General features: G+C 40.8%; 1 protein-coding gene across 1 annotated transcript in view; it reads right to left on the reverse strand.

The window, feature by feature from the left end:
* Window positions 1–12,186, reverse strand: part of Mi-2 (chromodomain-helicase-DNA-binding protein Mi-2 homolog) — a 51,926-nt gene that overhangs the window by 14,583 nt on the left and 25,157 nt on the right. Inside the window, exons 15-22 of the mRNA XM_072296896.1 lie at window positions 11,518–11,757; window positions 5,883–6,193; window positions 4,993–5,169; window positions 4,057–4,335; window positions 3,243–3,432; window positions 2,243–2,486; window positions 1,468–1,509; window positions 891–988 (exon numbers count right to left, since the gene is read on the reverse strand). Coding sequence (XP_072152997.1) covers window positions 891–988; window positions 1,468–1,509; window positions 2,243–2,486; window positions 3,243–3,432; window positions 4,057–4,335; window positions 4,993–5,169; window positions 5,883–6,193; window positions 11,518–11,757 — 1,581 coding nt within the window. The remainder of the gene's footprint in view (window positions 1–890; window positions 989–1,467; window positions 1,510–2,242; window positions 2,487–3,242; window positions 3,433–4,056; window positions 4,336–4,992; window positions 5,170–5,882; window positions 6,194–11,517; window positions 11,758–12,186) is intronic.

Raw genomic sequence — 12,186 nt, forward strand, 5'->3', positions numbered from 1 at the left:
TGTTTCCACGACATCCATCAGTGCTCCTGGTTGATGATCATCATTAACAATAAAACTGCTGTTGGAGTTAACTCCGGAGTCAGACAGTGACTCGTTCTTAAAGATTTCCTACATGAATAAAGAAATTAAAAAACTTGTTTTTGGAATGAAAATGAAAAAAAATGTTGTGGAAAACAAAATCACAATCAGGATACAAAAAAAAGAATAGAGTAGCAGACATAGGGTCAAAGTGATACTAATGCAGGCCATTTCAGATCCAACATGTTTCCACAACACTTGACAGACGATGCAATTTCAGAGAGAGACATGATTTGAAAAAAAGAATAATATAAAAATGGCTCAAAGAGAGCCCCTGAAACACAAATAGAGCTCACTTTTTCTCTCAACATTTACTTTGTTAACTACTCAATTAAAGGCATTTACCGAAGGGATCCAACCCAAACATTTGGCAAGGGAAATATCGAGGCCACTCTAGCGCTCCCTTTGCACTTTAAACTCATTCTTTGCAAAGCTCTCATAATCCTGATCACTTTCTCTTACTTACCCTAATGCTCATGAATTATTGTTACATGCATGGGAGTATGTACAAGGAAGGTCTTCCTCTCCAACACCAGGACACAATAGACCACCATAGAAAGGTAAAATGGGAATGGAAACTTACTCAGATCAACCAAATTAGTTTATTCAAGTATTATGAAAACAAAGCGAATGTGAAAGGCCGGAAAAATCCAGGATATTGAAAATTCTTGAACTTGCACTGAAGCGTGAAATCATTGGCTCTAAACATCCTAATTTTTTCAAAAATTCATATTTTTGTGGCTACTAAATTGAAAAAATTGAGAAAGTAAACTTGTGAAACCAAAGAAGCGCATTACAGAAAAAGAACTTACCTCGATATTACCGCCTACACGAGCCAGTAATGGAGGAAGAGGTCTATCTCTTTCAGACTTCTGATCTGGGCGACGTTTTGCTCTTCTACCTCCTTCCGCTGAAAAAAAATATCAAGAAATCAGTAACAACCATCACTAAAATAAACCCAGCAAGATTTTACTGTGTAATAGTACAGAGGGGGGGGGGGGGGGCAGAATTTGTGCGATCGAACGATCAGCAGATCGATTGGAAAGTTCAACAAGAAGCTAGTTCTGAAACTTTCATAGGAGGGAAAATGTAAAGCGCACATTGTTATGTTTTTAGGGTACTTACATTATAATGGTACTATATTTCATGAAGGAAACTTTAGAGGGCTCTGAAAAATGTGGAGGAAACTTTAGAGCACCCTAAAGAATACGAGAAAAATTATAAAGCCTGTTCTATTACGAGCGCAAGTTTGAAGATTAAAAACTATAGGAGCTAAATTGCATAGTAATTAGTGATATTAGAAAAGGTAAGTATTGTGTGTGAATAATTTTGATAAATTTAAAACTAAAAACATTAGACTGCAGAGAAAAAGCAAAAAAGAGGACTTACCATCGTTCTTTTCATCAAAGTCATCATCATCTCTATCTTCATCTGAAATAAAAGGAAAATATTTAATAAATAAACTTCTGGAGGAATGATAAATCAGCAGCTTCAAAGAGCTAATCGTAATTTGTATAGTTGAATTCAGACAGAAATTGCAGGTGAACGGCAGGTCTTTTCCAAAAGCGGCCTAGGCCAGTATGTCATGAAAAAACATAGATCAGAAAAATAAACAGCAGCCCAGAATTGTGCTTCTCTCACTTTTTTGTGTCCCAAAAAATGGATTCCTGTATCTGCAGGCCGGGGCGGTGGCCACAAAATTGAATCATCCCCCTTGTCCTGCCCCCATTGATCCAGAAACTAATAGCTTGGTCATTTCCTTTTTTTTTCTTTTCTTTTTATGCAGAATAATTGTCCTGATCCTGTACTTCGGAGTGCAAAATATTTCACTCGGAACACTTTTAAATGAAGGAGATACAACCCAGCAAATATCTTAAAAACTGTGATGGTTTGAGGATACATACATATGAATAAGCTTGAATCTAAACAGCAAGCATATTCCTAATCTTGATTGATGCTCATTACATAGTCTTCGGTCCATCTAACATCATGGGAAAATGCAAAACTGTCAGTCTGAGTGTTCATGCATCAACACACAAGTGTTCATATAGATATTTGGATCTCATGTGTCCAACAAACCCATTAAAAAATAGAATTGAGTTCATAAAATCATAACTCCACACATGCCAAAAATAATAAGCAGAAAATATGATCAAAGTCTGACCTGATGGAGCTGAGAAGTCTGAATTGTAATCGGAGAGATTCTCTTGCCAGGTGTTATCTTCGCGAGTATCGGCAGCCCCTCCATCATTGTAATTGACTTGTTTGCGCACTCGTTTGCCTTTGCCAAGGGTTCTAGAGATGTCTTCTTGCTGCTGTTCGTAGTGATGTCTCAGAAGCTTCACCCAATAAGCAGGGTCTGTGTTTTCTGCTTCTTGTTTGATGACTTCTGTACCAACTTCTTCCTCCTACAGAGACAATTTTAAACTTGTAAATTTTTACAAAAACTAAAACACAGTTTAGAAAATTTGATTCTCTTCCTGAGCTGTAGCTTTAAGCTGATAAGAAAATTCGTTCTTCATTTGTGATAATTATTACATTGGGGCGCTCTTCAGCGCTTTGTGCCACTTAAACCCCTCTTACCCCTATCCTCCTAAAGCCCCTCTGAAGGCTGATGATCCTTTGCTACTTATTCAGCCCCATGTCCGCAACCCTTTCACTGAGCATCCTTTTCGTCTCCTCCCAGGAGGAACCCACCCAGTCAAGCATCTTTTTTGCAGCCTTCCTTCCTTCTTTCTGCTCACATGACCGTACCAAACTAATTGCTTCGTCATGACGGAGAATACAATATCACTTTTAACATTTTATGCTCTTATGTACATACTCCATCATTATGGACCCGATCTCTTCTAGAGATTTCTGCTGATCACTTCCAGAAATCAGCCTTCATTGCCCTTTCTTAGCTGCCAAACTTCACATCCATACATTAAATTACGTTTCATTATGATATTGAAAATCCTCCTCTTGTCTCCTTTCGAAGTTCAATGATCCAAGAGGACTCACAGAAAAAAAATGAAAATACAACATCAATTAGCTGCAGCTACTCATTGCCATTTCATGATGGGATTCAGCTTATAGCTTAACTTAGAGGAAAACAGGCTAGGAGAAAATTTACTCGAAAAGGTTGCACATTAATTTTAGTACACAGATATAACGAGACTTACTTCCTCTTCTTCTTCCTTAGTTACATAGCTGGCAACTTTGAAGGAGGACAAATATTCATTAGACCAATTTTCTTTCTGCTCAATACCCATTTTCGATCTATCTAGCAATTCTTCCACAGCTCTGTCATCATAATGAATGGCTTCTTCTGTTTTACCTTCTTCTTCTTTGAATAGTTCCTCAGTTCCGAACCTGAGGGAAAACAGAGAAACAAACGGTCATCAAAAGTGGGAATACTTGAAAGTTAGGCTACGCTCCCACAAAGAAGTATTCTTTCTAAACAATGTAGGGGGACCTGCAAAATAAAACCCGAAAGTCTGTTGTGATTTGGCAATGGTTCAAAGATCTTGCCTCCGTTGCCATTGGGTTTAACTAGGAGCTAAGCAGAATTATTGGGCCGAATTGCAATGTTGCAGCACATTCAGTATCATTCCGAAGAGATTTAGAGTGATATTGAGTGATCATCTCATTTTTTCAAGGTGCTTTTTACGAGCAAAGTGCAGGAGACGTTGTTGACCATTTCACCACTTTTTGTAAGGAGCATCTTACATCCAAAACTCTCAAGTATGAATGGTTATCTTGTTTTAAAAGTGCGATTTAACACTTGACTGTTGGCCAAGGTCCACACCGTTGTTATCAGTTGGAATGATAGAAGGATAATATGTGAAGGACCATTTTAGCAGCAACGCATTATATGCAGAAGCAATGCTTTGGACATTGCCTAATGCACTTCAATCAATTCTGCAAGTTCATAAAATGTTCCCTGGCTGTTATTTGAATGAATGCAAATTTTATCAATGGATGCAAATATCTTACCTCAATATGTCATCTAATTCCTGTTTAGTGAAATTTGTTTGTTTTCCTCCCATTCCTGGTCGTACGACTAAATGGGTTAGCATCATTTTCCTCTTGGCAACTTGTGTGACTCGTTCTTCAACAGAGTTACGTGTGACAAAACGGTAGATCATGACTTTGTTGGCTTGACCAATACGATGAGCACGAGAGAAAGCTTGGATATCATTGTGAGGGTTCCAATCTGAGTCATAGATGATGACTGTGTCGGCAGTGGCCAAGTTGATTCCCAGACCTCCAGCTCTGAAAAAGAATCATTATGATGAGCACTCCAACTCCTCTATTTTTGTGAATTTCTTCTGAGTTATTGTTAAAATTAATGCAACCTATTTGTAGGATCATTGTGGCCGTTCGTCCCTGGATGAACCTGCTATCCTTGATATTTTGATGTTTAGCCTAGTTTTCTTCCGTCTCATTATTGAGGAGCAAAGTATTGAACAACATCAACAATTTAATCAATTTAAAATAAATTCATTTTCGCCATCTATTCATGAGAGCCTACCCCTCTTTCCTATCTACGCCCGTCTATTCCTGAAGACCTTCCTGCAGTCAGTATCTCAAAATCCACATCATGAATGGGAGGGGGGGGGCATAGATCTTAGAAATCTTTGTCAAAGAATCATATAAAAAATTCATATGGTTCAGGTGTCAGGACTTCCTATCGCTTTGAGTCCCGTATCATTTAAACATTAAAAAACTTTGACTGACTGCCATTTTGGAACAGTGACACAAACAGTCCTAAAATTTGCACTGAGATGTGTCTTTGCCATTTTCTTTTCAAAAAATGTATCACAGGTGGTGATTGCCAGTTTAAATTATGACCTGGCCTCCAACTCCTTCTTGATGAAATCGATCCTCAGTGAAAATTGACCAAGAGCAAATATCACATATAATTCATACCTGGTTGACAAAAGAAAGACGAACTGGGGGGCTCCTGGAGCGTTAAATCGATCAATAGCTTCCTGACGCAGGGAACCTGTGATGGCCCCATCAATTCTCTCATACTTGTAGCCTTCGCCTTCGAGGAAATCCTCTAGCAAATCAAGCATTTTCGTCATTTGAGAGAAAATCAGAACCCTGAAATAAAAAATTGGACTTAAATTAAACTGAAGACCAAAATAAATTGATAATAAAAAACATTCTCTGCAACACCTATGTACAGCAAAATTTCAAGCCTCAAGGAAAACATATTTGAAAGGTTTATTGCTTGTTGCTCAAGGCGTTTTTAATATTTAGTTTAGTTCCTGTTTCAGGTTTCCTTTCATGTGATGGTTCTTGCACCGATGAAAGGCTAGATTGACTAGAGCTTGACTAGAGGCTAGATGAAGGCTCTCTCTTAACTTGCTTGACTGAGCAGTGTTTAGTTCTACTACATATTTTCCTTTGATTTGGGGGTGGAATTCATGTGTAAAATAAAATTATGAAAATTGGAGAGGGGGAGGGATAGAACCTGGATAATCCTCCATAAATTATTCATTTTAAATATATGAACGATGTGCTGGTTTTGGTGAAATAATGGGAATGTGACACGTAATACAACGTAAGGAAAATCTGTAAGATACTGGTAAAATTAAGTGAAACTCTTTCAATTTAATACTGCTGATAATAGAACAGTAGATACCATTAGTTCACCAACATTTTAAGAGTTACAGCTTTCCACACAGCTTCGCTGATAAGACGGAATTTGGCCATAACAGAGCCAATTAATCTCTTTGCATCTGACAAGTGTCCAAAATACTTCTTCACAAATGATCAAAGTTAAAAAAAAGTGGAATTCAATTGAAGCTTACCTGTGACCTTCATCTCGCAACTTTTTCAACATTTTCTGCAGAAGTACAAGTTTTCCTGCAGCTTTGGTTAGAGCCTGGATTTCATAAGCACCGTTAGGTCCAGAAGGAGCTTCTTGTGCAGCAGCGGGGAATAAATATGGATGATTACAACACTTTTTCAGATCCATCATGATGTTCAACAGAGAAACTTGCTGACCTCCTCCTTTTGGATTCAAAGCTTCATAATTCCTCGTTAGAATGTATTTGTAATATTTCTTCTGCATTGGAGACAGTTCCACTCGAACAATGAATTCTGATTTTGAAGGCATATTCTGAAATTGAGATTCAAAGGTAAGAGCACAAGGTTAAAAATGCTTCAGAATGGATCATGAGTTTTGGCACAGTACATTTTACAAACAATCAATATACAGGGTTATTCAAAAGTTACGCACCACTGGCCATAACTTAAGTTCTAATTATGATATCGATTTGCGGTTTGTGGCGTCCTTCCTCATATCGAGGGGGAAACTTTTTGAGGTACTTCCCACTTCTTCACCCCCCCAGGGGGAGGGGGGGCGGGGGGCAACTCAAAAATTTCAAATGGCAACCCCCATCATGTGATACATCGTTAGAAAGAGCATGAAAAAAGAAAATTTTTGGCGCAAACCCGAAGTCGATCTGACCCCCCTATCAAAAGTTAGGGGGGTCCAAAGGTTATTTGGGGGGTCCGTACCTTCATTTTTTAGAGTAGCTTCGGCGGCTCTTAGACATACCGTTTCTCTTTTCAAAGAGTCCTTGAATACTCCAGGTCTGATACCGAAGTCTTCATATTGCCCCCGGGCCACCACAGCCCCCCCGTAGGGGGGATGGGCCTGTTACAATGAAACATTGCATTAAAATGCGGAAAGTCACAGAAGAGCTTCAAACTTAGCATCAAATCCGAGTGGAACTTCTTGCCAATGTTAACGCAAACGCAGCCTGCGACTTTAAAGTGAGTTTTCAAAACTCTTAGCCCCCTGCCCCCCTCATTTTTGGTTGCAGAGCGGGTAAAAACCGGGAAATTCACTACAAATAAGCCCGAAACTAATGTCCAACTTGAGAAGGACCCTTGAAACGTTGCGATCAGTCGGAGCATTGAAATACAGGGACTGCCGCCCCCTTAAAGTACGGAAACATCCATAAAACCCCCGCTGCCCCCCTCATTTTTTGTTGCGGAGCGGGTAAAAACCGGGAAAATCGCCAGAAATGATGCCCGAAACTACTGTCCAACTTGACGCGGACCCTTGCAACGTTGCGCCCAGTCGGAGAACTGCAATATAGGGACTGCCGCCCACTTTAGGGACGGAAACATCCATAAAACCCCCGCTGCCCCCCTCTTTTTTCGTTGCAGAGCTGGTAAGAACCGGGAAATTCGCCAGAAATGATGCCCGAAACTACTGTCCAACTTGACGCGGACCCTTGAAACGTTGCGCCCAGTCGGAGAGCTGCAACACAGGAACTGCCGCGCACTTTAAGGATGGAATCATTCATAAAACCCTTCGCTGCCCCCCTCATTTTTCATTGCGGGGCTGTTATAGGAACCGGGGCATCATTTCTGGCGAATTTCCCGGTTCTTACCAGCTCTGCAACAAAAAATGAGGGGGGCAGCGGGGGTTTTATGGATGTTTCCGTACTTTAAGGGGGCGGCAGTCCCTGTATTTCATTGCTCCGACTGATCGCAACGTTTCAAGGGTCCTTCTCAAGTTGGACATTAGTTTCGGGCTTATTTGTAGTGAATTTCCCGGTTTTTACCCGCTCTGCAACCAAAAATGAGGGGGGCAGGGGGCTAAGAGTTTTGAAAACTCACTTTAAAGTCGCAGGCTGCGTTTGCGTTAACATTGGCAAGAAGTTCCACTCGGATTTGATGCTAAGTTTGAAGCTCTTCTGTGACTTTCCGCATTTTAATGCAATGTTTCATTGTAACAGGCCCATCCCCCCTACGGGGGGGCTGTGGTGGCCCGGGGGCAATATGAAGACTTCGGTATCAGACCTGGAGTATTCAAGGACTCTTTGAAAAGAGAAACGGTATGTCTAAGAGCCGCCGAAGCTACTCTAAAAAATGAAGGTACGGACCCCCTAAATAACCTTTGGACCCCCCTAACTTTTGATAGGGGGGTCAGATCGACTTCGGGTTTGCGCCAAAAATTTTCTTTTTTCATGCTCTTTCTAACGATGTATCACATGATGGGGGTTGCCATTTGAAATTTTTGAGTTGCCCCCCGCCCCCCCTCCCCCTGGGGGGGTGAAGAAGTGGGAAGTACCTCAAAAAGTTTCCCCCTCGATATGAGGAAGGACGCCACAAACCGCAAATCGATATCATAATTAGAACTTAAGCTATGGCCAGTGGTGCGTAACTTTTGAATAACCCTGTATTTTTCGAAGATCTGAATGATGAAATACTGAACGTTGGTGCTGGTAGGGAAGCCATTCTTATGGGTGATTTGAACAGCAGAACGGGACGACGAGTAAACTGTAAAGTTGTTGGACCGTTTGGGGAGGATGCTGTTAATGATAACGGTGATCGGCTCATCTCAATTTGTTCTCAAACTGAGATGAAAATTTTGAATGGCTTTTTTCAACACAAAGACATCCATAAGTATACCTGGGTCCAGCCAACGCGAGGATTGAAATCCATCATCGATTATGTAATTGTAAAGCACACTACTAAGTTGAAATTGCAGCAAGTTAGAGTGTGCAGGGGACTCTCTTGCGGCAGTGATCATCATTTCCTCCGAGCAGATATAGCGTTTCCCGTTAAAGGGATTAAAGATAAAGAGCCAATGCCTGAGCAACAGCAGAGTCAGGCAACGCAAAATCATGAAGTATGGTATAACATCGAAAGTTTGGAGCACCCTAGTGTCAAGGCTCTGTATCGGAAACGCTTAGATGAGAAGCTGGGGGATGGACTCTCGAGTACCACGGAAGAGCAATATCAGTTCATCAAAGATTGTATCCACTCTGCAGCGAAAGAAGCCCTAGGTGTTCACAAAACCAGTAATAAATACCAGCATCCTTACTGGTGGGATGAAGAAATTGAAGACGAGATAAATCTTAAGAGGCAAAAACACCTTATATTTCTGTCGTCTAAAAAGACTGACGATAAAGTTGCTTACAGGAAAGCTCAGTCTAAAGTTAGGAGCCTCATAACACGGAAGAAGAATGAAGCTTGGGAAAGCAACTGTTCTAGAATTAACACCTACCTAGGGGGGAGAAAAAGTGCTGAGAGCTGGAAGTTAATTAAAGGTTTACGTAGAGACATGAAGCGCGACATCGTTTCTCCGATATCACTTAAAAAACTGGAGGATCATTTTAAAGATCTTTTGACGGAAAGGCGCCCAGAGTTTCGAGACAACAGCACGGACAACGGAAGAATGAACAACTTGGAGATCCACACTTGTGACATAATTAAAGCGGTTAAAGAGCTAATTAATGACAAAGCACCGGGTCCTGGTGGGATTCCTGTCGAGTTGGTCAAGTACGGGACTGCCAAGCTCTTTGAGTGCCTCAGAAAACTGATGCAACAATGCATCAGGGGTGACGAGGTACCAAGGGAGTGGAAGGAGTCTTGGATCAAGGCCATCTACAAAAAGAAGGGAAGGAAGGACGACTGTAACAACTACCGGGGGCTCTCAGTGACCGGGACAATAAGCAAAGTGTACGGGAAGATACTGAAAGCGAAGATCGAGGACGAATGGCAGGATCACGAAGCAGAGGAGCAGGCTGGTTTTAGAGCTGGCAGGTCTACGATAGATCACCTCTTTGTTATTGTCCAGGTCATTGAGAAGAAAATGGCCGTAGCTCAGGAACTGCATTTAATTTTTGTGGATCTCCAGAAGGCGTATGACAGCGTGCCGTTGGTGAAACTTTGGGAGGCCTTGGAAAAATCGAATTTTAACGGGGGGTTGATTGACGCTGTTAAGCGATTTTATAAAGGGAGTTTTACCAAAGTTAAGTGCCATGGGGGGTTGTCAGCGGGATTTTATGTGACTAAGGGTTTAAAACAGGGATGTTGTTTGTCGCCAACATTATTTAAAATTTATCTCGAGTGCGTGCTAAAAGAATGGAAAAAGAAATGCTCTGGTATGGGTGTCCCCTTGGGTGATCTCGAAACTCTGTTTACTCTGTGCTTTGCTGATGACCAGGTGGTGGTTGCTCAAGATCAAGATGACGCGGAATACATGATGCGCAAGCTAGTAGAAGAGTATCGGAAGTGGGGTCTGGAAGTCAGCATATCCAAATCTGAGAAGATGACTTTTGGCGGTGATCAGCAAAGCATTGAGTTGGAGGATGGGCAGCAGATCAAAGGCTGCGAGCACTTTAAGTACTTGGGAGTGCGGTTGACCCAGGATGGAAGGACGGATCAAGCTATCAGGGAAAGGAACACCTTAGCAAGGAAGGCTATAGCGATGTTAAATGGAATCCTCTGGGATCAGCGGATTTCCAAAGATAACAAGAGGAGGATATACAACGCTGTAGTCAAAAGTATATTAACATACGGATGTGAAGTTTGGCAGCTGAAGAAACGGACACAGGATATGCTAAGAGCAACGGAGATGGATTTCTGGAGAAGGTCAGCAGGAATTTCTAGGAGAGATCGGGTCCGTAATGATAGAGTGCGTCAGATAATGGAAGTCGAAAATGACATCGTGTTCGACGTCATGACCAAACAACTTGTTTGGTATGGTCATGTCAATAGGATGACGGAAGAGAGGCTGCCAAAAAAGATGCTTGATTGGGTTCCTCCTGGGAGGAGACGTAGGGGACGCCCAGTGAGAGGTTGGCGACAGGGGGTGTTAAATGAGATAAGAGATTGTCAACTCCCTGATGACCTGTGGGAAGACCGAGCTTTGTGGCGATTAGGCGTCGCACAGCGCCAAAGAGCGCTATAAAAGCGACTCATATATATATATACATTTTACAAACAATCAATATATTTTTAATTTGAATCTTCGGGGGGATTATTTAGGAACAATTGAAACGTCACTATCTATATCATTGAATATGAACTGATACTCTTGACAGAAAAAAAGCTTAAAATTGGAAATAGGATGTGTGATATATTGAACGAGAGTAAAGAAACAAGACATGCACATGTAGCGCTGCGATAAAGCTGACTACTTATTGCAAAAATTTACAAAATTGCAATTACAGAGTCAATAATGCAACACTTTTGGGCACCCTCTTCTTCAAATTCATGCATTAACAAAGGTTTTGTCTACAGACATGGTAGACATGGTCTGCAGACATCATAGTTCACCCCATGAGTTAATTTTGCTATTTTTGCAAACATTTAACTGCTATCCCATCGTAACATATGGAGTGTTACGATGCACATCAGAATGAAAAGTAGGAGGAGAATAGGATAACTTTTAGGGCTGGTGGCTAGTTAACCCTCAGTTATTTAAAACATTTTGCTCGGAAAGATCCAAGTCAGTGGCGTTGACAAAAAGCCTGATCGAGAATATGAGCATTCTGATTCAATGACAGTCATAGATGAAAAAACATTGTTTGGTCCATTTATGAGAATACGATGACCAGAGAAAAAAATACAATTTTTCAAAATATCTGACCATACACCCATCTTGCACATTAACTTATTTTTTCATGATAAATTTACCTTGAGTACGTCTGCTTTCAATCTTCTCAACATATGAGGCCCAAGCATCTCATGAAGCCTCTTAACTTGTTCCTCTTTTGAGATATCTGCGAATTCGTTTTGGAAGGCAGCAAGATCATTGAATTTGTGAGGTGTCAAAAAGTTCAGAAGATGGAACAGTTCCTCCAGGTTATTTTGGAGCGGTGTACCCGTCAATAGCAATTTGTAGTTGATATTGTAACCAGACAAGAGTTTGAAAAACTGAGGAAATCAAAGATGATGAATTAATATTGAAACTAAAATGTAAGTTCAACAAATTTTGAAAATACAGTAAGATCTCGATTTATCGGATTTAACAGGACCGCAGGCCGAATTCGTTAAATCGTGCTAGTGAGTCCCGCTAAAGGGACCAAAGAATCTTTCCGTTAAATCCTGATCCGATAATTCAAGATCTTACTGTAACAACAAATGATAATGCACTACCACCTGGGTGGTTTTTGGCCCCACCTGGGGGCAACTTTTTCAGTTCATTCTCAAGAAGGTCAGTACCTCTTCAACATAAATATTCAATGCTTTTTCAGTGCCGCCATTTGACGAAATTTGAAAAATTTGAAAAATTTAAATTTCTCGCTCAAAAATTACAAAAAAGAAAAAAATTCCGGACCTTCTTGCGGAATTTCCGCACTTTTT

This window comes from Bemisia tabaci, chromosome 2, assembly GCF_918797505.1.
Source record: "Bemisia tabaci chromosome 2, PGI_BMITA_v3".
NCBI classification, from domain to species: Eukaryota; Metazoa; Arthropoda; class Insecta; order Hemiptera; family Aleyrodidae; genus Bemisia; species Bemisia tabaci.